At 45.2% G+C, this 27,726-nt stretch overlaps 1 protein-coding gene and 1 long non-coding RNA gene across 4 annotated transcripts in view; one reads left to right on the top strand and one right to left on the bottom strand.

Annotated features, from left to right (window-relative positions):
- ARID1A (AT-rich interaction domain 1A) overlaps nucleotides 1-27,726 on the top strand; it is a 70,212-nt gene that overhangs the window by 20,602 nt on the left and 21,884 nt on the right. For 2 of the 3 annotated variants that reach the window (XM_078452165.2, XM_078452164.2), the window contains exons 2-4: nucleotides 5,877-6,089; nucleotides 7,443-7,895; nucleotides 9,100-9,216. In XM_078452165.2, coding sequence (XP_078308291.1) covers nucleotides 5,877-6,089; nucleotides 7,443-7,895; nucleotides 9,100-9,216 — 783 coding nt within the window. Of the gene's footprint in view, nucleotides 1-3,731; nucleotides 4,018-5,876; nucleotides 6,090-7,442; nucleotides 7,896-9,099; nucleotides 9,217-27,726 lie in introns of those variants that run through there. The other variant, XM_078452166.2, reaches the window with a different exon arrangement.
- Nucleotides 8,219-21,983, bottom strand: LOC132670748 (uncharacterized). The gene is made up of 4 exons (XR_009606896.3): nucleotides 21,855-21,983; nucleotides 19,429-19,609; nucleotides 16,811-16,925; nucleotides 8,219-8,459 (listed from the first exon to the last, which is right to left on the bottom strand). It is a non-coding gene; the product is annotated as an uncharacterized LOC132670748 (long non-coding RNA).

The raw sequence follows: 27,726 nt of genomic DNA, 5'->3' as shown, positions 1-27,726 counted from the left end.
TTCGTTTTAGGGGAGTCTGTTCTGTCCACCCTAGGATCCCAGTGGAGCCACGTGGAGCTCGCGGGAAGCTGAAAGCGTTGGTTGGGAGAGTCCTTACCTTTTATATTTGGCCCCGCCTGGAATGCTCCTCAACAGGGGAGGGTCCCGAACGGGAACTGGATCAACAGCTGCCGCCTGTCCCTGTAATCACAGGAAGCTGAGGCCGGGTGCCTTTGTATGGGAGCTCCGCGGCCAGACAATAGTTTGTGCTGGCGGGGCCATGTGGCGAGTCACGTGACCCGGGGCTGTTTTCTGCCGGGGTCCTTACCCATCTGTTCTCTCTCGGCTCTTTCTGGGTTATCAGGCGCCAGTCCAAGTCCTCCCAGGCAGCCAGCTTCATGGCCAGAGATTACGAGCACTAACCTTCCTGGCAGGGGCGGTGTGGCTTCGCGTTTATGCAGATTAGCCATGTGTTTCTCACTTCAAGGCGTTCCACAGGAAAAGCCTTTTCCTGTGTTTGGCTCTCAGTGGGCGGTTCCCAGCTTACTGTACTGGGACTCGCGAGCAGCAGGCGTGCACGAGAGGGATCACAGTACACTGGCCCCCTCCCATTCCACCTCCAGTGCTACGTCACCACAACACAACCGCTCGCGCTCTCATACTGTTGGTGTCATTCATTCGGTGCCAAGATTGCTTTAAAAAATTCCCTTGGCCCCAGTTCAAACAGGAGTACAGCTGGGATGTGTTAGATTTTAGGCAGTCTGCCCTCAATTTGAGATGAGTTATAAATAGCAGTGCCGACTTCCTTAACTACCGCTCTCTGAGGTAAAATGCAGGTTAATTACTGTGGGAATCAATTAGGGGGTTCTTTCGGTTAAAGAGCCAGGGATGCTTTTTTTTTTATTGTTATTATTAAAAGTCATACAACAAATCTGGCCAGGAATGAATTGAAAACACAAGGAGTAAGAAATAATATTTAAATGTCCAAATTCCACGGTATGGCACCAAGTTTATACTGGCCCCGTCTAGTTGGCATTTAGGATGACAGAACAAATGGGAGGCAAGACTTCTGCTTTCTGATGGACACCGTCTCCGCAGCCCCGGCCCATCCATCTCCCCTCTTGTTCTTGCCAGTCTTGGGATACCAAATCTGGCTCCTTACGGTTGCTGCCTGGTCACGTCCTTTCTGCGTCTTTGGATTGAGACCAAAAGCCTGGAGCTTTTCTCAGTTGGACTTTCATTTCAAGAACATTGAGTTTGTCTTTCTTGGTGCCACTGCAACATGGTGTGATACATTTTGGTGAATAGTATCTTTCTGCCTGGAAGTTTGACAGGAGGTGGGGGGGGGGGCTTCTCTGCTCTCTTCTCTATCGGTCATGGTCAGAAGTTGGAGAATTTGAAGTCCAGTTTCTTGTATCCCAGCAACCCTGAGGATTGTTATGGCTTTCCTTGGGGTCAATAAGAAGTTGTAAGGGATCCCGTTAGCTCACTGGTCTGGAGGGGCATGTAATTCTTTCTGCTTAGGATAGGGGGACTCTATGCCAATGGACAGTCTACAACCTGCTAGAGGAAGGTCTAGCCTACTAGGCCTCCTTGGCTTTGATGCCCCTAAACTGTGTCTTTTGATGCATTTTATTTGACAGGCAGTTTGTCAGTAATCTGGAAAGCGATAAGTGGTGGATGGTGGTGGATTTTTTTTCTTATGCCTCTTTCCCCCCTTTTTTAATTTTTATGTTTTTATGAATGCAGGAGAGTATATACAGCAAGGGGCCCGACTTCCCTGATCAAGGGAGCAGCATTTTCCTCTCAATTATGTGTCTTTGTGGCAGAGCCTTTGCTTTTGAAGTGTAATCATAGTAAAATCTACTCCTGTGGTTTCCCATTGAAAGGATTTCCTCTCCATCATTCCCAGAGTGGAATCTCTGGCTCTTTGCAGCCAGAGTTTGGTGTTTCCCATCCCCTGCCTTTCTTGGTGTCTGCAGACTGCTGATACTGGCTTTTCTGTCTTGCATGTAGTAGGGATTTTTCTGGCCTGAGATTGCTCTTTTCCAATAAAACTGATTAGTGATGATTTAAAGCCCCTTTTCTGTTATGAGAGATTGGAAGATGGCATTTCATCTATAACTGCAAATCACAAATCTTTCACAATGGTTTTAAATGTCACAAGTATGAGTTAGGTCCCGACTTACCTCCCCTTTTGATATGAGCAAATGTTTAACTTGGACATGAGATCGGAGTAATCAGATTGTTTGAACTGAATATATTTTAGTTTGCTAAACTGAATATTCTGTTGATTAGAACTCTTTGGTGAAGAGAGGAGGTCAGAAGTCTGATGTCCAGGAAAGGGAAATGTCTTAGTTTTATTTTTAGAATAAGAATTTCTTTGATTTGCATTTATTTTTGGACTGCGAAGATTTCCTAAAGTTGATGGAGAGATCCTTGAAATGTTTATTAACTAGCCTCTGCTAAGTAGGTGTCCTCCGTTGGGGGCGCAGGACCCTAGATACGAGGGAGAAAAAGGTAACTAACTGGCCTTTAGCCTTTTGTTTTTAAGGAGTGGGTTTGGGGATGCCTTTGCAATTTTGAAGACCTCTCTGGTGTAGGATGGTGCGTAAGATTCTTCTCAGAAGTATACTTGTTTCCCCTTAGCTGTTTGTTCTACCCTGCCCTCTTTTTTCTTCCAGTTCAATCCACAGTGTTTTTCTTCCCTCAAAGTCATAACCTGGTTTAGGGTATGCCCCTGACCCTATGGTTCGAGGGTTTGATCTGGACTTTCTCCCCATAGTATCCCCTGCCTACTTCTTACAGTAGGGCAGCCTGGCACAGTGAAATTCTACTGCCCTAGCTCTGCACTTGGGGTCTGTGGTGGTGGGGCAGGGTGGGGGACGACTTTGAAGGTAAAACACCCGATCTCTGGCTTCCTACAACGTAGTCTTGAGAGATGCAGTCAGTTAATTAGACAACTAAGTGCCATATCTTATGATTCTGACTGAATTTGCCATAGGATGTTTAGAAACGTGACAGATCAGACTGTGCTGAAGAATGGGAAGTGGCTTCATGTTGAAGGGTTGGGTTTCTGCTGGTGGAATCCATTGTGGACAGGAGGGCAGGGCAGGGGACCATTGCATGGAGCTGGGCTCGTATCTATGTGGGGAATTTTGGGGTGAGAATGAAAAAATGTGTAGAACTGGAGCACATTGTGCAGGGCTTTGGAGCCAGGCAGAAGCACTATTTATCATTATTGATAATGGCTACTATTTATTGGGCATTTAAATTCCAGGCACTGGGTGTAGTGTGTTGTGTGCGTTTTAGATGAAAAAGTCACTGTTTAGATGGGCTTGTGTTCAAGGTCAGACAGTGGTAGAGTTAGGATTTGAACCCAAGTCTGTAGATGTACTACATTCTTTGCTCTATGTGATAGTGTCCAGGATGTAGACAGGGAGTTTGTAGCTATTGTTGGACAGGGAAAGGTGAAAACGATTTGTGAGCATTGCTCTAGAACTGTGGAGTCCAATATGATAGTCACTAGCCACATGTGGTTATATGAATTTAATTAAAAGTAAATAAAAATAATCGAGTTCTTCAGTCACACTAGCTATATTTCAAGTACTTAATAGTCACCTGTCACAGAAAATTTGATCGGACAGTGTGTCTAGATCTCAGTAGTACACATTTGAATCATCCGAGGATCTTGAGGGGTGGAGAGGGTGGGTGGGCCCAAGCCCTTGCAGACTCTCTATAGTGCCTGCGTCTCTCCCTAGAGATTCCATTTGTGAAATTCACAGAAAATTCTGATCTGTAGCCCTGGTTGATAGCTGCTGCTCTAGAAGCTCCATAGTAACCATGGTAATGACTGCCCCTCTTGTGTTGTGGGGAGACCTGGACTGACAGAGATACCCAGAGTGGGCTGGTCTCCCTGTTGAGTAAATGTAGTCTCTTCACCTGGGAAGAGGGTGTCACCTGGGAGACACATGGAGAGCAGCTGCAGTTTGGGATGAGATGAGGATCTGGTCGTTGTATCTGGCATAACTTAGCTGCGTAAGCCCCTGAGCTCTGTATGGGGAGGACTGGTGGTGTTTTGGCTTCACTGCCAGGTGTATCTGGGGAAGACCACATGCCATTTATTACTCACTAGTCCAATTGTTGTTCAATCTGAATTTCCTAAAAAGCCCCAAAAGAATCTGTGTAGCTCCAAAATTAATGACTGAGAGCTTTCTTAGAGCTTCTGACACAGAGGCAGGACTTAAACAAAAATGGTTTATGTAGGATGATTGAAACAACACTTTAATAATGTTGACATGTAGTAGTAATTTGGGATACAGTTTTACTGTGATTCACTGTAGTTTAGAAACTTGAAGGGTGCTCCCATCGTCATTGCTAACCTTTTTAGCTGAGATTTTGCTGTAGCCTAAGAGAATTTTGCCTCAGCTTTTTTCCTCTTGGTATTTAGAAGAATAGTTTCTGTAGCTTTTTGTCTTATCCATTTTCCTCATGATAGCTTGACTTTCCCTCTATTATAAAATAATTATGTAGTACTCTGCCCCCCAAGAAAGACATGTACAGAGAACCAGCTATCTGAATGTGCCTCCCTCCCCTTAGAGGGGTTTTGTTGTTGTTTTAAGGTCTTACACACCTTAAATTATAGAATAATTTACTAACTACAGAATAATGGAACAGGAAGGGGGACCCTAGATATAATCTAAAGTTCTTAAGTGTGGCTCCTGGACCAGCAGCATCAACATCCCTGGGGAACTGTTACAGATATGTATGCAAGGCCCAACCCTGAACCTACAGAGTCAGATACCCCAGGTGTGTGGGTCTCATCAGTCTGTGTTCTAACAAGCCCTCTAGCTGATTTTGATGCAGGCTAAAGTTTGGGAACTACCGAACTCCTTCTTAATTTAAGAGCTAATGATCTTCAGGTCCAGGGTATTAATATCTACTGCCCATTCCCAAATTAAAATTTAGTTTCCAAGTTTTGTGTCTGGTCCAAGCCTACTTCTCAACTTGGGTGTATCTATTTAAGGTGTTTAGAGACACTCCCTCTACCCCACCCCCATGCCCACATCGATATGGGTAGGCATCTCTGGCTGGGAAATATGCTGGGCTCTATCCTATGTAGCTCCAGTAGGGTAGAGTTATGTCAGAAAGTGAATGAGCTGATTGAACTTGTCACTCAAAGAGCTGAAGGAAAGCTATACGTATAACCAAATACTTGTGAATTGTACTTTGAGTTTCCGTTATTGGTATACCTCTATGCCTTGTCCTTTAAAGAGACAAAAGTTATAATCCTTCTTACACATTCAAACTCTTGAATATTAAAGGAGATGAACTTTTCAGTTGAGATGCCCAAGGCTCTCAACAACTGTAACTTAGCCACGTTACCCATTTGGAAGAAAGCATAAATTTAAGTGCTTGTGCCATAGTATGAACGGTCTACAGATATGCAGAAAAGGGATTCTACTATTTAAAGAATGGAAACATCTAGATGCTTATGTATTTGAATTCCCAACCACAGTATTGAAGCATTAGTTTTGGTGGTGTTGAACAAGATACAGCAGCAATGTCCTCTCCCAGCTTTCAGGGCCTTTGTTCTGATTTTCTGCATCCTAGAGTACCTATATTCATTGCTCTATACATGGTTTTTCCCTTGGATCTCAAGTAGTACCACACTTATACAAGACGCTTTCATGGTGGTATTTTTGTTTTGCAAATGATAAAATCAAGGTTCTGAGGAAGGTTAAGTGACTTGCCCACGGGTTACTGGGTCTGTACCATTACTTTTTCACAGTAACTGTTTTTCTATGTGGCATACAGACCTATACGCTTGGGTTTATGTTCATATTGGCCAGGGGCTATCAAAGCTTCAGGTTAATGAAATGCTTTTTATTTTGTAGCCATCCAGTCCAATGGATCAGATGGGCAAGATGAGACCTCAGCCATATGGCGGGACTAACCCATACTCGCAACAACAGGGACCTTCATCAGGACCGCAGCAAGGACATGGGTACCCAGGGCAGCCATATGGGTCCCAGACCCCGCAGCGGTACCCGATGGCCATGCAAGGCCGGGCGCAGAGTACCATGGGCGGCCTCTCTTATGCACAGCAGGTAGATGGTGACTCCAGTTACCTTAACCCTTGTTGCTGTCCATGATCTGGTCTTGAGTTATAGAATCAGAATGTGTCTCTGGCATCTAAATCTCTTGAAAGGAGGATAGACCAACTAACTCAGTTGGCTCCAGTAGGCTGCTTACAAGGCCAAGGTTGTGGGTACCATCCCCTGTGTGCTTGAAGGAAAACTCCCTGGCCACAGGCTGTACAGATCTGTGTTCTTTGACCTGGCTGGCCTGCTTGTATTCACTGAGTAGTGATCTCTGGGAAGGTGGGAAGAAAGGCAGCAGCTAGGCACCTATCCACTGCTACCAAGAAAAGCCCCTCATGCCATGAGCCCTGGGGATGGAAAAGACCCTTCACGTTTCCCAAGGCCTTCAGCATATAGCTGATTCAAAATGAATGGTTAGGAGGGACTGGGAATAGAAGAGAAGGGGAAGACCGAACCATAACGATGCTAACAGTGCTGTTATAAATGTTAAGATTTCCCTCATCTCCTCTTGTCTGGCCATCTGCACCATTATCTTTTTATTGTCATTTTTTTGTTTTGACAGCATTTTCTATCATTTATATTTGAGTAATACTCATACTGAAAATGGTGATGGACAGAATATAAAACCTAACTTTACTTCTAAGACTTTAAAGTATGCTCTTAAATATAGAAAATAGGATACTGTCACTTTGGGTTTTTTTGTTGTTTGTTTATTTTGTTTTCTTTTGTTTGGATTTTTTTTCCAACGAGAAAACGGAGGAAAAGATGGGTAGATATTATTAGGTTGGTTGCTTTTTGTTGTTTTTTGGTTTTGCCTGCTTACCAAATATATCCCCAGTGCCTAGGATCATGCCTAGTACAAGTAAACAGGTAGGCTTTCAGATATTTTTTGAATGAAGACTAAATGAAAAAGAGAGCCCGAGTAGCTTAGAGATTTGCACACTGTCTGGGTTACTAAACCCAGTTTTCACTTGGCTGAGCCAGGCTGCTGTTGACTATTCGTTGTGGCTAGGGTGCAGATTCCTAGCACTTACAAAAACAGTCTAGGCCATGATAAAAAGAGTAGGTTCATTGGTAAAAACAGCTGCTCTTGAACTCTTGTAAGTTGCTCAAATATTAAATAGTGTAAATTTTCTGTGGATGAATGCATTCTACTTGTAAACAAACCAACTTGTAACCCAGCTTGGCTGTCCTTCCTGGCTCAGTTGAGAGAGGGATGGTAGGAGAAACCATGGGCCTTCTAAGTGGGAGGCTTGGCTTGCCTGCTTTCTATACCCATCCTTAGGGCGTAGCTTCTGACAGAATACCTTTCTTCATCCAGAAGAGTCTGTGCTAAAAGTATCCTTTCCTTTCCTACAGATTCCTCCTTATGGACAACAAGGCCCCAGTGGGTATGGTCAACAGGGCCAGACTCCATATTACAACCAGCAAAGTCCTCACCCCCAGCAGCAGCAGCCACCCTACTCCCAGCAGCCACCATCCCAGAACCCTCACGCCCAGCCTTCCTATCAGCAGCAGCCGCAGTCTCAGCCGCCACAGCTCCCGTCTTCTCAGCCTCCCTATTCCCAGCAGCCATCCCAGCCTCCACATCAGCAGTCCCCGACTCCATACCCCTCCCAGCAATCCACGACGCAGCAGCACCCCCAGAGCCAGCCCCCCTACTCACAGCCACAGGCACAGTCTCCCTACCAGCAGCAGCAACCTCAGCAGCCAGCCTCCTCGACGCTCTCCCAGCAGGCTGCGTACCCTCAGCCCCAGTCTCAGCAGTCCCAGCAAACTGCCTATTCCCAGCAGCGCTTCCCTCCACCGCAGGTAAGGCACCTCTGCCTTTCACCCTTCCCTACGTGTGACCACAGGCAACTCGGGGATTGGTTGTCCCGAGAACTTTGCCATACAAATTGGTTCTCAAATGTGCACTTAAAAACCAATTAAACTCTGGGTAAACATGCTAACTGGATTGATTGAACTAATAAAGGCATAACCTTAACTGCATAAAAATCTGTACCTTTCCTTACTGATGAAGAAATAGGGCAATGGAAAGTTGCATAGACGGATAAGAAATTAAAGATAACGGGACTTTTTTTTTTTTTTTTTTTTTTTTTTTTTTTTTTAATTTTTATACTAGCGTTCAGAACTTGAACATCTAAGTGAGTTTGGTCTTTTTAAAAACAGTTGCTTTGGGAGGCTGTACTGTACATTCATTCCAACTGCCATTACATTCTGCTATTGCTCAAAGTATTTCGGACCCCTTCATTTGAAACTGCCATCAGAGCTGACATCACATAGCTTAGAATATTCTCCATGGTGGCGAGTCCTTTCATTTGTTGAAGGTGGATTTGATTTTAGGAAATAGCGAACATTCATTTGTAGTCATGTCTGTGAACAAGGTAGGTGATAAAGCTTAAAAATAACAATTTGGGTTTTATTCTTTAAAAAGCAAAAAAGAGAAGAAATGACCGAGTGGTGACAGATCCACTAAAGATTCTGTGCATTGGTAGCATTATTGGAATGAATATCTCATCCTAAGGCAATGTCTTTGAAGGAAGCAGGACTCATTTTAATGCAGAGGGATTTTTTTTAATTAGTCTCATTCCTTGATACATAAAATTATAGTTAGCCATACTTCAACATTTAACTCGAAGAAACAACACTCTGTGGTGGTAAATGGTCAGCAGTGCCATTCAGAAAGAGTCTTACATCCATTTTGACAAGTCTTTTTTTTTTAATCCAACCAACAACTTTATTTTTTTAATTCCAATTAGTTCACAGTGTTCTATTAGTTTCAAGCGTATATTATAGCGATTCATCAATTCCGTACATCACCTGGTGCTCCTTGACATGTGTCTTAAGAGCCACACCTTGTATTTTTCTGCCTTCAGATAATATTGCGGGCAATTGGGCAGTTTCTTGCTCTCACTGGCCCTCTGTGAGACAGCCCCATAGCCCATTAACCATGAAGCAAGCTTGCCTGGTTTATCAGTACCAGGCCTTCACAGCTTTTGTTTTCTTATTTTAGGAGTTATCTCAAGATTCATTTGGGTCTCAGGCATCCTCAGCCCCCTCAATGACCTCCAGTAAGGGAGGGCAAGAAGATATGAACTTGAGCCTTCAGTCAAGACCCTCGAGCTTGCCTGTGAGTATTCTTGCCAACCTCTAAAAGATGTTGGGGCAGAGAGGAAAGCAAAGAAAACTGGTTTCTGGTTGGGTGTTTTGGTGGTATGACCTAAATAAACAATGAGCTATTCCTTGAATTCAGGTTGAAAATTCTAAATAGGAATTTATGGACTGACCTTGTGGAATGTCTGTTTTGGCTCCCTGCCTGGAGAATAAGTTTGTGATCTCTATTTAGAGTTTTTTGGTTTGGGGTTTTGTTTTTTAAATCTTGGACTCTGCGGCATGGGCCAGGTGAGGGACAGAGATGATGAAGATGTTGGAAGCACTATGTGCTCTCCACCAAAGGGGAGAGAAGTCTCAGGGATGTTTTCACCTTACTTTTCAGGGCTTAATTTTTAGGTTTTTGTCTCAGTGTTTAGCTAGGAAGTACGATCTGGGGGTGCATTCAGCATGGATTATTGCATTGAGCATAGACTGAGTAAAAGTAGTTTTTCTGGTTGTTTTGTGTGAATAGGTGCTTTTGTCTAGTTAAGTGCTTGGTGCCCAGATGCTTGATTGGTGTTTATGGATGGACCGACTGTATCCTGAGAACAGCAGTACAGTCTGCTGATGAAGAGCTTGGGCTGTGGAGCCATTGTTACTCAGTCTACCTTTTGACTCTGTCACTAACTGTAGCCTTGGGCAAGTCACTTAACCTTGCCATGCCTTAGTTTCTGCATCTGTAAAATGAACCTAAAAGTACCCACTTTGTGGGGTGGTTACTAACGTGAGATAAGTTAAAATAGAGTGCTTATGAATATCTGACGCTACATAAATGTCAGATATGATCATCATCACTTCTGAGGGCATAGAGACTCTACATGATACCTGAGAGACGGCACCAACTAGTTAACAGTAGACTGGTTCTGGGAACATTTGCCCCAGATCTTAGCTCTGGTGCTGTATGTAGGCAAGTCAGTCGGACTCTGAAAATTAATCTGGGCACAGGAATAAAATGGGCTGCTCTGAAATCTAGTTAAGACAGTAGGTATCAAACCCTCCATGGCAAATCGTGCTTCAGTTATTAGTAAATAGGAATTCAGCCACATGTATCTAGATAAAAGTCTTGAAATGTTGATTCTACTCAGATTTGAAGCCTGTCTCTTCAGTTATTCTGACTTGGGAGAAAATGGTTTCTGGATCTTTAAGGAAGAGGTAGGAAGCAGGAACTCTGTTCATCATGAAGCCTCTCGGGGCTTCCCCTGAAGATCTCTGAGCCATGACCTGAGTAGGGCAAGATCTGCGGAGTCCCTGGGTACCTGCTGTGCAGGCATCCCAGGCCAGGACAAGTAGGCACTGTCAGATGGGAGTCTGAGACCCTTGACTTTCTCAGTTGAGGAACTGGGTGAGGATGTGTCTGAATAAGGCAGTCCCTTTTTGTTCCCTTTTCACAAATGTCTGTTGCAATCCTTTTCTGCATCCTGAACCTCACTGGAACGTGTTTTTTAACCTGATTCAGTCAGAAATGTGTAACCACTCCCTCGTCATCTGTGGTCTGTAGGTAAATCTTGGTGAGGTGCTACTGTGGCAAGAAACCAAATCAGTGGGTTTTTGCCGGTGCTTTAAGTTGCTCCCCGTCAAAAAGTTTCTGCTTGCTCCTAGTAAGCTTTCAACAGAACTGTATTTGTTGTCTTTTAGTCCTGGGAAGCCTAGCATACAAACATGTTGCATGTCTTCTAACGGTTGAGAGCCTTGAGCCAGAGCTTCTGATTTGACCTGCTGAAGGGAGGGTGCTGGCAGCTTTGTGGGCCCAGGGGAGGATTGTTCCTGGGCAGCCTATCACAAGCAGCATTCCCAAGCTCAGGCTTCTACTATAGATTCATCCAAATGGGTCATTTGCTCTGTGGTAGAAGCTCTATGTGGGAGGTGAGCTGGCTGGGTTATTGGCATCTTGTTTGTTGAATTGCTTTTTATCCCTCTGCTACTTGGACTAAGAAACAAAAGGTGGTTATTCTTTGAAATTTTGGTTTGATGCCAGATTTGCCTAGCCAGGCTGGGAAACCGTCACATCTGAAGAAAGGAGAAGTTGGGATTCCCTAGAAGGGGCCCTCTCTTTTCTTAAGCGGTTGTGTCAGGGATCCCTAGGTTTGCCAGTGCATTCCTTCACTCAGCAGATGTCTAGGGGGCACCCCTTTGTGTGTGGCTCCAGAACAGTAGCTAGCAGCTGACTGGAGGGCAGCCTTTCCAGTTTTCCACATCACCCTCTTCGCTCATTCACCTTACCCACTTAGCCTTAAAAGCATTATGATTGTGACCCTTGATTTAAAGACTCATTATGGTTTCTGATCCTGATTATTACAAAAATTAGATTTTGAGGAGTTTTTGCTCAGCTATTAATGCCAGACCGTTTAGCTGCTATTATCCTGATTATGTTATCCCTCTATTTAAAACCTCTCAGTTATTTTTCATTAATCTTAGAATAAAATCCAAAATCCTTAATATTACATAGGCTGCCCCCTGCTTCTGATTTAGATCTGGAATGAGGCCTGAGACCTTGCATTTCTAACAGATCACTTGATGCCGCTAGATCAGGGATGGCACTTTGAGAACTTCTGTTTCATCCTTTTTTGCTCTTTGCCTTGCTGTCGACTTCCTCTCAGTTTTTATAAGGCCCCATGCTTTTTTCTGCTTCTGGACCCTTGCACAGACCCTTCCCTTGCCTAATACACATTTCCTCCTAATTCTTGTTCATATTTCAGACTACATATTTAAGATTATTTCCTCAGAAAACTCCTTCCTAATCAAGTGTCAAAACTCAGCTTAAATAACTTCTGCGATGCCCTCACGGACTGAAGTCAGTTTTTATTTAAAAAACAAAAAACAGGGGCGCCTGGGTGGCTCATTCGGTTAAGTGTCTGACCTTGGCTCAGGTCATGATCTTGCGGTTCACGAGTTTGAGCCCCGCATCGGGCTCTGTGCTGACAGCTCAGAGCCTTCTGTGTCTCCCTCTCTCTCTGCCCCTCCTCCACTCACGCTCTGTTTCTGTCTCTCAAAAATGAATAAATGCTAAATAAATAAATAAATAAAACAACTCTGCAATATTTAAGACCTATTAAAGATACAAAGAGGGGCTCCTGGGTGGCTCAGTCGGTTAAGTGTCCAACTTCGGCTCAGGTCATGATCTCGCAGTTTTGTGAGTTTGAGCCCCACATCAGGCTCTGTGCTGACAGCTCAGAGCCTGGAGCCTGCTTCCGATTCTGTGTCTCCCTTTCTCTGACCCTTCCCTGCTCACTGTCTGTCTGTCTGTCTGTCTGTCTCTTTCAAAAATAAATAAACACTAAAAAAAATTAAAAGATACAAAGAATGATTCAGCCTGAGGACCCATCGTTAGCAAGCAAACCTTGCTGACATAGGTAAAAGCACCTTATATAGCTCTCTGAGATCACTTCCCCATCCTTGTACCAAGGGAAACACTATCCAATATCTGAGGTTTCTTTCCTTCATGTCACTAGAGCAATTTGCTGATACCTCTACTTACTTGGGTCTCTTCCACTTGATGGTAAGCCTCTGGAGGGCAGGCACTGTGTTAATGACCTATCTACCCCTAATATCTATCACATGATGCCCCAGACCAGTGGTTCTCTACTTTGGCTGCATGTCAGAAATGCCTGGGGAACAAACGATCTTTAAAATCCAGTGGCCAGGGTTCAGAGTTCTGAATTGTTTGGCGGGGGGGGGTGGGGCTTGGGCTTTGCTGTGGTTAGAGGCTGTCCCAGGTGACTGTGATTTGCAGCCCTGGTAGAAATCCACTAATCCAAACTGTGTCAGGTTCCTTTGCTAAAATAGACTTAGCACCCATGTTTTTTCGTCAGTATCTTTCTCAAGTGTAATTTCAAATTTAAATAAGTGTTACTTATTTAACACAAACTCATGAGGGCTGACTGTCTTGTTCCTTGGCATCCTAGTGCCTGGCATAAAGTAGGCTCCACTGAGCAGCATCTATTACATTGTTCATTCACAAAGTGTATGTCTGACAGGGGACAGCTTGACCATATTATAAGATTGTTGCTTTCACTACTAGGGCAAGGCAGGTATCACAACCTGTTACAGGAAAGCCCAAACTCCATGGTAGAGGATGGATTAATTTATTTGTGCTTCCTGACAGTGGCCTTAGGAAGAAGTGGGGTTAGGGTTTGTCATCTGTCTTGTAAAATAGCTACTACTTCACCTTATGGTAAGAAGGTTCTTGGGGTGCCTGAGTGGCTCAGTTGGTTAAGCGTCCGACTTTGGCTCAGGGCATGATCTCACGGTTCATGGTTTTGAGCCCCACATTAGGCTCTGTGCTGACAACTCAGAGCCTGGAGCCTGATTCAGATTCTGTGTCTCCCTCTTTCTCTTTGCCCCTCCCCTGCTGTTTGTTTGTTTGTTTTTTTTCTCTCTCTCTGAAAAATAAATAAACATTAAAAAAAAGAGAAGAAGGTTCTTGTAAGGGATGGGTGAACAAGCAAACAAAATGGGTTTGTTTGGGGTTTCTTTAGTTTGGGGCAAAATCTTTAAGGGTCTCATCTGAAAATTGGTATCTGACTTTTGATTATAATCATGTCTGGGAATGACTTGGAGTTACATCTTTAAAAGCTTCTGTTTGGGGTGCCTGGGTGGCTCAGTCGGTTGAGCGTCCGACTTCGGCTCAGGTCATGATCTCGCAGTCTGTGAGTTCAAGCCCCGCGTCGGGCTCTGTGCTGACAGCTCAGAGCCTGGAGCTTGCTTCAGATTCTGGGTCTCCCTCTCTCTCTGCCCCTTCCCTGCTCATGCTCTGTCTCTGTCTCAAAAATAAATAAAAACTTAAAAAAATAAATAAATAAAAGCTTCTGTTTAAGTGATTCATTCAAGCGTATGTGGTTTCCCTAGAGAATGCTTCCCAATTTTTTTTCTTACTGAGGCACATTTGTAAATTTACATTTTAGTCTTGAAATTTTACTTGGAATACAATTTCCATTCAGTGGTGGAAAATAGATATAGAATTGAAAATCCAGATCTAGAAAGGTTAGCTAGATCAGTGCTTCTCAAACTTTAGCATGCACTAAGAATCATCTGGAGATTAATTAAAACACAGATTACTGACCTCTACCCAGAGATTCTGGGTGTAGAGTGGGACCTAACAGTTTGCATTTCTAGCAAGCTCTCAGGTGGTGCTAGAGTTCTAAAAACCATACTTGAATAATAGTGAGCTTAGGTAGCCCTTCGAAAGGGGAAGAAAAAAATCAGAAGATGAGGAAGCCACAATGGTAACTTGAATAACAGTGGTGACTTAAGCTGTAGTTTGACTCTTGGTGATCTGGAGGGAAGGCTGTGACTTGAAAAAGGTGGAGAGAAAAGAGACTTGGGAGAAATAGTCTGCCCACAGTTGTGGGCTCAGTGCAGTCTATTCCTGGGGTAGGGCAGCCCTTGCACTGCCAACACCACCCTGGGAGTTCTCCGCTCTGTGGCACTCGTCACTGAAGCCTTTCTAGAAGTTGGCCACCAAATCCCAGTCTACCTCAGAAATGGCTTTTGGATCTGGTTTCCCCTGTCCTACCCATTGCCTTTTTTTTTTTTAAGTCCCCTGTTACTTCTCACCTAGTGTCTTCCCCCCCCAGACTCCCAGCTGTTCTGTTTTTTTTCCTTCCAAGTCTGTCCTCATTGTAATCATCTTAAAAAGTCAAATCTGGCAAGTTAACATTACTGCTTTAAAAGCCTCTGGCTACCTGTTGCCTGTAGGTTTAAGGCCAAGTGTGACATTCAAGTTCTTTTGTGATCTGGAGGATGAGAATATTAAAAAAAGTGAGTAAGTTTCCTGTCCCTGGAGTAAAAGCTAGCACACTGTTTGCTGTGGGCATTCTATAGAAGGCAGACAGGCATTAGACAAGGGTTAGACTTTGATGACTTCTGAGGCAGCCTGTGATTCTGAATATGACATGGTTGCTACCCTCAAGGATCCTTCTCTGTTTCATTAGTAAAACAGGTAGAAGAATGTATACCTGAATGTCATAATGGATACTGCCAAGTTTGGTTAAGTCAGTGATCATTTATGTCTACATAGTTGAGGGAAGACATCATGGCAGAAGTTTAGAATGACCTAGATATGGAGATACTCGGGTGGTTAAAAAAGAAAAGTATAGCCTGAGCAGAGGCCAGGTGGGGGTGGGGTATAGTATAGATGATATTGGGGGGCTGGTCAGGATCCAGCTTCCAGGGGGTGGACAGTAACAGGAAGGAAAGCTAGATTAAAGGAATTAGGACCCTGGTGGGCCAAGTAAGCCATTTGGATTTGATCTTACAGGCCTGCAGACTAGATATGGAATTAGAGCAGTAATGTGATAAAACTAATGTTATAAAAAATAATCCATTCGTGTATAGTGTGGTTTGAAAAGGGGAGAGTCTGGAAGCAAGGGCAGAAGTTAAACTGTTGAAAAAATTCTGGTGAGAGGTGTGGAGTTGTACCCCTTTGTCTCATTTGCATAGTCAACTAGTCCCATTTATGAGGTGTGCAGGAAAAAATGTATAGATCTGAGAGAAAGTGGCTTCTACTGGGTAGAAAATTTAATGATCTTGAAGGGGGTGAGGAGAAAGATCTCGTTGATGGAAAAGTTAAAAGGAAAACTCATTTTGGGGGAGAAGTTAAGTTCCATATAGTGAAACTTAAAAAAAAAAATACGGGTGCCTGACTCAGTTGGTAGAGTATCCTACTGTTTTTTTTTTTTTTTTTCTTTTTTAAGTTATTTATTTTGAGAGAGACAGTGTGAGTTGGGGGAGGGGCAGAGAGAGAGGGAGACAGAGAATCCCAATCAGGCTCTGCACTGTCAGTGCAGACCCTGGCATGGGGCTCGAACCCATGAAACTATGAGATCATGACCTGAGCTGAAACCCAAGAGTCGGACACTTAGCTACCTGAGCCACCCAGGCACCCAGAGCATCCTACTCTTGATCTCAGGGTGGTGAATGCAAGCTCCACGTTGGGTGTGGAGCCTACTTAAAAAACAAGACAAAAACATATGCTGAGTTGCTAGTTGGAGAGAGGAGACTGCAACTTGGGAAAGAGCTGAGACTAGATAGAATTGGAGAGCTGTGTGTATAGTGATTAACAGTTAAACTGTGGCCTGAAGGAGGCCTCCCAGCCCATGGCTTACGGAGAGAGGAGTCAGATGGAGCCCTGGACAATGCCTGCAGCCATCGGGTAGAAGCGCCCAGCAGATAGCTGGTGAGCTCTGAGTAGGACCAGGATTGTGTCATATTTATGGAAGCCAAAGGCGAGGGGGAATGGTCCACATCGAATTTATATTTCAAGGAATATAAAGTGGGATCTGTCATGAAGCAGGTTATTGGGATCCTTTTTAGGTGTGGAGAGGACCTGGTTTCTGAGGGCTGGAGGAAAAGGAAATTCAGGGAAAGGTATAAAGGTAAAGAACACTCTTGAAAGGTGTTGGGGGGTGGGGGCGGTGACAGCTGAATCAGCCCAAATTCCTCCACTTCACGTGAAGACCCGCATGTGTATACTGTAGATAGGAAGAAGGTTGAAGATGCTGGCAGAATATTAGGAGGGTGTAAACAGACTTATCTCTCAAGAGTTGTGAAAAAAAGGCATCAAGGGCACTCACTGGGTTAGCTCACAAAGGGCACTGTACCCTTGACTGGAGAAGTCTTAGAGGCCAGTGTTGAAGAGCTGGATCATACTTGTTTCTTCTCATTAGGTAGGAATGGAGGTTATGGATGCTGGGAATGAGGTGGAGAATAGGATTAGGATTTTTAATGTCTGTTAAGTTATGTACAGATTTTTTTTTAATCACCTGGGTTTTCAAGCCCTTTTTAAGACTTTACTTAATAACACTATAGCTATTAGCACTCATGGTTTACTAGTGTCAGACTGCTGGAAGCTTGGGTTACAGTGATCTAGAAAGAAGAAATGGGAGGGAACTACGTTGTTTCTGTAGCATCCACATCTTAAGACGGTAGGAGTGAGGCCAGGAAAGGAGCTATAGGCAATACCAATCCTCCTAGAAGAGCAGGAATTGAAATGTAATGAGTAACCACTCCTTTTTTTATGTTAGAAGGAACTAAGGGTCAGAACTAGGATTTGAATCCAGCTCTCTCTGATATTTCAGACGAAATATTTCCTCTAGCATCCCACACAGCAGAAGAAAGGCTTGGAGAATCTGAATTTCTCTCTTCAAGTTTAACCAGAAGCCTCAACCCCTTTGTCGTTTAACATTTACCAGGCTTGTCCTGAAAGAATTGCCATTTCACTTCTGTTTTTCCAGACCTCCTTGTCATGGAGCACAGATGAGTTGTGAAAAGGGCAGCTGGGGGGGCAGGGAGGGGTGGGAGAGGGAACATGCCCAAATTGATAGGGCGCAGGGTTGCTGGAGGAAGTAACCAACTAGGGAATCGCCTCAAACAGTGGGAAGTTGACTCAAATTTGGTTCTTTTGTTCCCCTTGACTTAGATGGGAGCAAACCCTGTTTGTGCCTTTCTTCTTAGAGAACAGTGTCCTGATTAATGGTGATGTTAATCAGAGTCTTGCTACTGAAAAAATGTGGTCCTGTATCTAGCAACACGGGCATCACCCGGGAAATTGCTTAGAAATGCAGGTTCTTGGGTCCCACCCAGCTTTATTGAATCCAACACTGTTAACAAGATCCCCAGGTGATTCATTTATCTAATGGTTTAGAAACAAGGAGTTAGGGGGACTCCTGAGTAACTCAGTCGGTTGAACGTCTGGTTGACTCTGGATTTTGGCTCAGGTCATGATCTCATGGTTCCTGATATTGAGCCCTGAGTCTGGCTCTATGCTGACAGTGCAGAGCCTTCTTGGGATAATCTCTCTCTCCTGCCTCTCTCTGCCTCTTTCTTTCTCTCTCTCTAAATAAATAAATAAACATTAAAAGAAAAGAAGCAGCAGCAGCAGCAGCAAGGAGTTAGACCCTGAGAACTGAGAGTAAAATTTTCAAATGAAATGTCAAGCTTGGGGACTTTGGAATACATGAATTTTACTGACTGTGTCTAGTAAACTGTAAATAATCTCTGAGTGTGTGGGGTGGGAATGGAAGACCACCACCCGTTGTTTTGTGGTGCTTTGGGGGCCCTGGTTCTCCATGCCTACAGGCCAGACCCCATTGTGGGACCAGCCACAGCTCCCAGCATACCTGTGTAGCCTCGTCCCCGGCCACTCAGGTGTGCCTCAAACTCCTCACAACTCCCAGTCCTTCCTGCCAGTGTCTTCTTGCTTCCGATGACTGCCCAGTCACCTTCCCTGTCTCTCTCTTTAATGCCTGGCAAACTCCTACTTTGGCTTCAAAACCTAGCTGCAATACGTTCTCTGGGACTTTTCCCCTGATTTCTTCATGGTGGCCTGGGACCTCTGCTCAGGGACCAGGTCTGCGTGTAGCACCTGTGCGAGGCAGCTCCTGGGCTCAGTACACCTGTGCTGAGCAGCCCTGGGCTCCTGCTGCCCACGTGAGCTCGGGGGCCAACGTTTTGTCATCTGTGTTTACTGGGGGGAGTGACAGAAATCCTCTGAAGGCTTAAAAAAATTGGAACGCTTGAAGGATTAAAATTTTACACTGTGTTGCCTTTTGTCACATCTCATGGTGAAAGGAAACAGGCCAACAGTTTTTGCCTAGGCTTTTGATGGCTTATTTTCAAGGGGCTGACAAAAATGCCACTAGCACTTTTGGTACTCAGAGAAGCTGGGCTTTTCTGAGGTTGGTGACCTGTTTTCTTTATATCTGACTGTGTGTGCTTGCTCCCCTTGAATTGTAGCCCAGGTGCTCTCAAAAAGTCTCAGAAAGGAAATCCCCACCCCCTCCGTCATATCTGCCCAGACTGCTCAGAGCAGCGTGTACCATGTGCAAGTAGCCGCCCCTTCTCTAGAACGCCTGTTCTCTGGCAGGGCTAGCCAATCTGCTTCTCCATCCCAGTCACGCTGCTCCGGCCCTGATACTGCCTGGTGCCTGCCGGAGCCTGTACTGCTTGCAGCACATTACTCTATGCTTGTTCCTGGGCCCATTTCCTGTTTCTATTCTAGTCGCTGGTGGCTCAGCTCTGCTTCCTGCCTGTGTGTCTCACACAGATTCCTCTTGCTAGTACCTTTTGTTTTCTTCGGAACAACTTCGGTCTGAAAACTAACTGAGCCTTACTTCTAGTGTGATGGCTCCTGGGGTCAGTACCCTATGGAGGACTGGCAGGAAGTACCTCCTTCCCACCAAGCATACTATACCTGTTGGATTTGACCTTGTTCTTCAGTTGGTCCCCAGTCTTGCTACAGGAAGCTGGTGGCTCATTGCTTAGACCAGAAATTGCTATAAGAAGATGAGCTGGGATCTTTTGCAGCCAAACTTGTCTTCACTCCTCAGCTGCACAGGGTTGTCGGGACTGGTTCTTTTTTTTTTTACCTGGCGCTTAAAAGCATTTCCTGCTGCTGCCAAAGACACTTTGTAGCCCTTTCTAGCCCAAACCTCCCCCCTCTAAAATCCAGAGAATACTTATATGGGGTTGGGCAGGTAATGCTATCCTCAGCAGAGTAATAGCTTGCAGAGAGTATAGAGATGGAAAGAAAGCATGTGCTGACTCAACCTTCTGTCCTGTGTAAGCAGTTCAACACCCCCACCCCCACCCCAGGGTTAGAGTGGGAGGGAGAAAGTGCAGGGAGGTTGTTAAAAAAAATTAAAGAAAGGAAGAAGTGAAGGAGATTGTTCTGGACAAATGTATTTTAATGCTCTAATGCTCCTCCATCTTGCCCATTTTCCCCAGAAGATGCTGGCTTAGCAGAGAGTAGGCCTTGTGAATAATTCTATTCTCCTCTCTCCTTCATAACGACTCTTTTGGGATCATCTGATAATCCTGTGTCAGATCAAGTGGTTTCTACACTGAACCCTAGGCCTAGGTATATTTAATAGAGAGGAATTTAATGCAGGGAATTGGGCTTACAAACTTGCTAGGAAGGTTGAGGAAGCATGCTCTAGGCTTGTCCTCCAGAAGGAAATTCCTACCTTTGAGCCACTATCAGATTAAATGCCCTAAGTCTGCTATCCAGGGATCAGTGAGCTGGAGTCAAGAAGGAGCAGCTGCTGCCGCCAGAACCAGCATCCAGTTTACTGGAAGAGGAAGCCAAAATGCTGCTGCAGAAACAAGTGAAGGAGACGGAAATATGGTCTCTGCCATACTTTGATCTAACCTCGAGTTTGCTCCTAATTAGGAGAACCTGAACTATATCTAAACCCATCCACAAGGGATTCTGGGAAATTCGGTTTTTAGCTTTTTAACCTCTATAATTAGGAAAAGAGTAGGATGGAGACAGCGTGAGCTAGGCCACAGAATATTCACCACACTAACACAAACACTACCCTTCCCCCTTACCCCCACTTTACATATGAGGAACCTAAGGCCCAGAAAGGGTAAAGGACTTGCCCAAGGTCATTCAGTAAATGAGAACATTGGGTTCCTGACTCCCATTCCAGTGTTTTTACTATTAGGACCTGTTTTTACTATTAGGAGTTTTTACTAAACTCCTCTAAAGGATCAGTTAAAAAAAAAACAAAAACAAAAACTCCTTTAAGAGAAGGAAGAATACCATAGTCTCTTCTTTGGAGAAAAGGAAGGAAGAGGTATGTAGAGATGCGGGGTTGAGATTTCTAGGCAAAGGTAGTGATACTATACAGCTTCTGGATTTAGGTCTACTCTCCAGGAAGATGTAGGAAATATTCTGATAGGAAGAAACCTCAAAAACTAGAATTTCCTGCAATTCCTGAGTCAACATATGGATGAACTCAGTTGCCTTGGTGACCATGGCTCTCTTTCACCCCCACCCCACTTCCCTTTCTCTCCCATTGGTACATTTATAACGTTCTGCAAGCTGTTTGGACGATTACCTCAGTGAAGTACATGCCCTGGCTTCTGCCATTGTCCTTCTCCAAAAAGACCAACAAAATCAGAAATCCAACCCCCAGATGTGTGATTGCCAAGCTGTTTCTCATCTGTCCTTGGGGCAAGGGGGGTGTTGGGCTTTTTGGACAAGAAATAAACCAAGTTGGGGGTACCTGGGTGGCTCAGTCGGTTGGGCATCCGACTTCAGCTCAGGTCATGCTCTCACAGCTCATGAGTTTGAGCCCCACACCGGGCTCTGTGCTGACAGCTCAGCCTGGAACCTGCTTCAGATTCTATGGTCTCTGCCTCTCACTGCCCCTCCCCAACTTGTTCATGTTTTCTCTGTCTCTCTGTCTCTCTCTCTCTCAAAAATAAACATTTTTTAAAAAAAAAAGGGGGCGTCTGGGTGGCTCAGTCGGTTAAGCATCCGACTTCGGCTCAGGTCATGATCTCACGGTTCGTGAGTTCGAGCCCCGTGTCGGGCTCTGTGCTGACAGCTTGGAGCCTGGAGCCTGCTTCGGATTCTGTGTCTCCCTCTCTCTTTGCCCCTCCCCTGCTCACACTCTGTCTCTCTCCCTCTCAAAAATAAATAAACATTAAAAAAAAAAAAATTAAAAATAAATAAATAAATAAATAGAAATAAACCAAGTCTTCCTAGAAATGCTATAATTTAGAAACCATGAGGGCCTCCCCCTCCAACCGGACACCAGAGTGAAAATCTGTTCTGGCAAACTTGGTCCAGAGGGGAGGACCCCTGGGTATGGAGCTGTGTTAATATACCTGATAAATGAAGCATAGAATTAGTTCTGTTGTCTTTTTCTTCATATTCCTAAGATATTTGGTGTTCAACCTTTGGGGACCGGTGCTTACTCTCTTGCTCCATCCACTTCCACAGCCTGAACCTGTTCTTTCTTCCCCACCTGCTGTCAGCATGGAATTGGCTGGTATTGTGACATAGTCTCTGATTTCCGTGAGGTATAGCTCACCTCCAAGCTGCTAGCTTGCTTCCCCATTTGACCTTTCCCAAGGAAACTAAGAAGCCATGTCTTGTTGAAAGTGGAAACTAAGAGTGGAAGGCTCAAGCTGAGAGTCAGAGAACCTGTCCCTGAAGACCAGCTTTCATGTGGGAGGAATATTGAATATTATTTACTGAGATAAGTGAAGGTAATTTCCTGACATTCTGGGGAAGGTAGGTGAAGAATTAAGTTCCAAATAAACGGGATCAGTGTCAGAAGAACTGTTATTAGGACTATTTGGTTGTGGGGCTCCTGGGTGGCTCAGTCGGTTAAGTGTCCGACTTCAGCTCAGGTCGTGGTCTCCCAATTTGTGAGTTTGAGCCCCAATTCGGGCTGTCACGGAGCCTGCTTCGGTTCCTCTGCCCCTCCCCTGCACGCATGTGTGCTCACGCACTCTCTCAAAAATAAAAATAAATATTTAAATTAAAAAAAATATTTGGTTGTTTTCCCCCCTCATCTTCTACTTTCAGAACTTGACTGTGTCTCTCCCCATGTTCAGAGTTCTGGTTTTCAGGCCTTTGGGATAGATGGCTGGCTGTCTTTTCTGGGTAAAGATGCTGTCCATTTCCTACTCTCAGATCTGTTTGTTCCCTATCGTCCCCCAAATCTTTGGATTTTATCTAGTAGGCCATGGTAGAGAAGACCACTGGCAAATGTAAATTTAGGGGGTTTTAATACCAAACCGAGGAGGCCTTGGAGCTCCCTAGACCTTGGTCTAAGCTGTGTGCAGCACAGTGCCAGTCTTGCCTTCCCTAGTTATGCACTTTGTATCCTTGCTTGCTTTCTGCTTGAGGTGGAAGCCTAAGGCCACACCCCTTCTCCCTTACACTTTTTTTTTAATTTGAGAGACAGACAGACAGACAGACAGACTCTTAAGCAGACACCACACAGCCTCCGCCCTTGGGATTATGACCTGAGCTGAAATCAAGTCAACTCGATCAAACCGACTGAGCCACCCAGGCACCCCTTCCTTAACACTTCTCCTTTCTAGAACTCTGCCTTCTTTTCTGTGCTTCTTTGCTCTTCCCTCCCCTACCCGCTCCTTGCTCAAGTTCTAGGATTTCAGCTGATGATCATGGTAGAACAAGGTCTATGTGGTTGGCTTTCCTAACAGGAAATGCTTAACTTGGGGAAAGTAGGGAGTTCCTAACTTCTTTGCTTTCTCAAACTTTACAGCACTTGTTTCCTGCTGGGATTAGAACAGCCCTATTCCATAAATATGCACTGTTCTTGACTGCTCTAACTCAGGCCCAGCTCTGACCCAGTTTCCTTTTTTTTTTTCAGATTTGAGTCCGTTAGCTAGTGACCCTTAAAACCCTGTACATTTTTGGCCAAGAGGTGATTTCTGACTAGATAAGACATTCTCTCCTGGCCCAAGTGAGAAAGTAGCCTTTTCAGGGGAGGGGTATGTGTCCAAAGGCTGGTCAGGTAGGTAACGTGGTATTATACAGGCCTGGTGGGGACTGTGACACATTGGAAAACAAGTTAGCTCGCTACCCTATGGGAGTTCTAGGATCTATTTTTTTCACAAGTTGGGAAACTGGAGTTTTGTGGGTTTTTTTTTTTTTTTTTTTAAGTTTATTTGTTTATTTTGAAAGAGAGAGTGTGTGCATGGGAGGGGCAGAGAGAGAGAGTGGGAGAGAGAATCCCAAGCAGACTCCTCACTGTTAGTGCAGGGCCTGACATGGGGCTCGATCTCAGGACCGTGAGATCATGACCTGAGCCAAAATCAAAAGTTGGACACTTAACTGACTGAACCACCCAGGTGCCCCGGGCTTTTAATATAAAATCTTGGGATTATTAGAAGAGTCTATATGCGAGTGTCAGGCAGTGGGTTAAAAGGTTCTCTGGCACCTGTGGGTCTGTCCCTGCAGCTTCTTGTGGACTACCCATGTAGTTTTGGCTTCCTTGGAGCTGGGATTTAGAATTTTTCTGGGGGTGGGGGCCAGCTGTGGGGAATGCCATCTACCCATTGCCGGCTCTCCTTGTGTTTGGTGTTTGTTTTATTGGTTTGGGGAGGGGGAAGTGCAGGGGAGATGTTGAGCAGAAGCACTCAATGTGATTAAACCTCTAGCCGAGCAGATCTGTGGGAGCAGAATATCGACCCCTGGAAAATCAATGGCTGCTGCAGTGGCCCAGGCTGCTGTTTGCAGGGGCTCCCGCCGCAGGAGTGCAGGCAGCCCCACAGTCTCTCTTCCCCCCTTTTTCGCCTCAGAAACGCCCTCGGCCCCCACCCAAAGGGTCAGAACTACCTCAAGAGATTTTGCTGAGGTGGATTAGAACAGCAGGTTCTTGTATTTTTGTAATTAGATTGAAATTTCTCCAGTGACACAGAGCCCCGCCTCCCGGCAGCCTCCTTTCCAGGCGTTCCTTCTCTGCACTGCAGTTCTATCAAGAGCTCTTACCCAAGTGGCCAGGGCCTGTTCGGGGTTGTACTTGGCAGTTTTAGACAGGAGAGTTCATTCCCCTGATGCCGGCACCCAAGAGTCTCTCCCTCCATGTAGAGGTCTAGAGCTCGGTCGGGTATGGGATTACTGTGGGAGTGAAGGTTAAACGAAAGAGAGAAGACAGAGAGACTGGGTCTAAAGAGGATGCTTTTGAGTAGATTGGTTCATTGAGTAACATTTATGAAGCATGTTGTCTTTTGTGTGCCTGACATTTTTCTGGTTACTAATAACATAAGAGGGTATAGCCTGGTCCTGCTCTGGTCCCACAGGCAGATTCAACACAGTGCTATCAGTCTTGCCGCACTGGGTCAAGGGGAACCCTTGGAGGGACTCTGAGCATCGCCCGCAGGGTGAGAGTGAAAGGCCAGAGAAGTTGTGCTGGGACTGTGTAGGCTTTGTCCCCACGAAGCTATTCTTATCTTTGAAGTCTCCAAGCCAAAAAATAAATGATTTTAGTCCATAGTTGCTGCACCTATAGCTTCAAGTAATTGGTTTTCCCACCCAGTTCTCTGGTTCTCTGGGAAATGGGCCACCCGGCTGTGTGAGAGGAGAGTTCTGGTGCCCCCCTGTTGGAGAACAGCTGTGGTCAGGGGGTTGAAGCTTGCTTGCCTGCAGGTCTGGGTGAGGGTTTGAAATCGCCTGAGATGAGGCCATCTAGAGGCCAGGCATGTTTTGACTTCTCTCTCTGGGCCGCACCCCTGTGCTTGATAACATTATTAGAGCACATTCAGTATGAATACCTGCGGAGACCAGATACCTTCATGGGACTCAACTTCCTGCTGGTCTCCCTGGAGTCTCAGTCACACTGTCCTTCCTCCTACCCCCTGTACATTAAGTACCCCTCTAAGGGCCCAGAGGTGAGAAGAAGTACCATACCCTTTAGTGTAGCAATAGTAAGTTTAAATTAAGAGAGTTCTAGATGAAAGGGCCGATTTGAAATAAGCCATGAAAGAAGGTCTAGAAAGGAAGGTCTCTTCTAGGAAGAGCGGCTAGGAACGAGGGGAGTGTGAGGCATTGCAGACTAGTAGAGCTAGCTTAGCTAGTTTTAGTCTTCCCTTCTACATAGGAGCCAGGCAAGGCCTAGTGAGGTTAACTTGTTAGAACCATGGAGGTAGGCACTCAGCATGTCCAGAGACGGGTTGTCGCCAGGCTTTTTGTGGAGCGTGGAGCATCGCCTCTCATGGTGGCAAGCTTCCCCTTTACAGTAGAAAGAGTGCATGCTCTGGAATCAGAGGGCTGTGGGTTTGAACTCCAGTGCTTCTGTTTAATAGTTCTCTGTCCTTGGGTAAGTCATTTCACTTCTGAGCTCCTGCTTTGGTAAAATGGGGAGAATGCCTGCATCAGAAGACGGTTGCGAGAGTTAAATGTGAGTCAGCCATGTACCTGAGGGTTAGACACACGAGAGTCCCATATTTGTATCAGTTGTGCTTCCCTTCCCACAAGGAGACTTGCTTTATTCCTCTTTCCAGCATCCTTTGAATTTGGAGATTTGGTCTCCTTGAGCTTTATTTATGACTTCTGAAGTGTATATATAGGGGGTTTCCCTGTGGAGGTGGGCTCCTGAAAAGCGTTCTGGAGACCAGAAGAGTTCTGACTCTCCTTTACTGTGCATTCCCCACCTGGCAGCCCGAAGGTACCAGGAAGAAATGTCCCCTTATCTCCAGAACAATAGCCTATTGTGAGGGAGTTCAGTGGGGGGGTTTGGGAAACTTGGGGTAGGGGTTAGGTAGGAAATCAAGTTCTCTTAGCCTTTCCCAGAGCAGTTTCTGCCATTCCAAACAGTGGGTGTAGTTCAAGCAGGAGATGGTGTTTGGTCCTAAGCTAAAACGATGGTGCCAGCCTCTCTGCCTTCCCTTTCACCTTGTTAATCCCTGCTTAGCCCCTGACTTGAAAGTACCACCAGTATGAGGCACCTGGGTGGCTCAGTTGTCAGTTAAGCATCCGACTTCGGCTCAGGTCATGATCTTGTGGTTTGTGAGTTCGAGCCCCGTGTCAGGCTCTGTGCTGACAGCTCGGAGCCTGGAGCCTGCTTCAGGTTCTGTGTCTCCCTCCCTCTCTCTCTCCCTCTCTCTCTCCCTCTCTCCCTCTCTCTCTCTCTCTCTCTCTCTCTCTCTCTCTCTGCCCCTCCTCCACTCTCTCTCGCTCACTTGCTCAAAAATAAACATTAAAAAAAAAAAAAAAAAAAAAAGTACCACCAGGATTAAGAGGCAGCTTGTTCTGTGTATTGATTCGTTCTTGGCATTTCAGCCAGCACCAGCTAGCCTGCTCTCTGGGCAGGGATGGCAGCTCGTCTGTTGGACTGTTGACCACTCATTGGAACAAGGGCAGAGTTTTGTAACTCTGGAATCCCTACTAGTCTGGGGTGGGTCAGATCACCCTTTCTTCCACTTAGCAAATACTGAGGAAAAGAGAACCTACAACTGAAGCTTTATTGTACTGAATATCTTTTAGAAGCGTTTGAGGTAGCTTCTTTTCCCCTGACACTTGACAATTAAGTTGCTTAAGGAAGTCTTTATGAAAAACCAGGTCTCCCCCAAAACTCACTTGCCTTAAGTAGTTTCTATATAATTAAGTTTGCCATACTCCATTTTCCTTGAAGTTTGTCCAGGCTGTTGCCTCCTTCCCTGCTGTCTGCCTTTCTTCAAGAGTCAGGTCTCCCAGCCTTTTCTGTGTTCTTCAGGATTTCCTCCCATTCTCCAGCATGGGAGCAGCCTCCCGCCGTGGCCATGGATCTGTTAGGTATGCCGCCGGAAAAACACTTGACAAATGCCAGTGCAGATTTGGTCATTTCAGGCTGTGCATTTTCATTCAAGGAAAAGTCATTTAAGTGAATGTGGCTGAATTTCCAGGTTCCCCCCACCCCCACCCCAACATACACACCCTATAAGTATGTGTATAGGATTTACCTGGTTCTCTTGGTGGGTGGTTTCCTCGCCAGTAGTCTGCACAACTTGGCAAAAGCACTCCTCAACTGAAAGAAGACGAGAACTCCATCTGGGGGTTAACAAAAGCTCCATTTCTCAAGGATTCAGCCAAATTTGAGAGAAAACCCTGAATCTGAGCATTTCCACGAGCCTGTACTTTAGACTTGCCTGTTGATGTTATTTAATCTGCACAGCAAAACGAACTGATGTCATCCTCAGGCTCTGTCAGGAGATTGTTTGAATCCCCCCCCCCCTCCTCTAACCC

Source organism: Panthera onca, chromosome C1 (assembly GCF_046562875.1).
Source record: "Panthera onca isolate mPanOnc1 chromosome C1, mPanOnc1 haplotype 2, whole genome shotgun sequence".
In the NCBI taxonomy this organism is placed as follows: Eukaryota; Metazoa; Chordata; class Mammalia; order Carnivora; family Felidae; genus Panthera; species Panthera onca.
The sequence above is the reverse complement of the archived record's forward strand: the minus strand, read 5'-3'. Positions and strand labels throughout refer to the sequence as shown.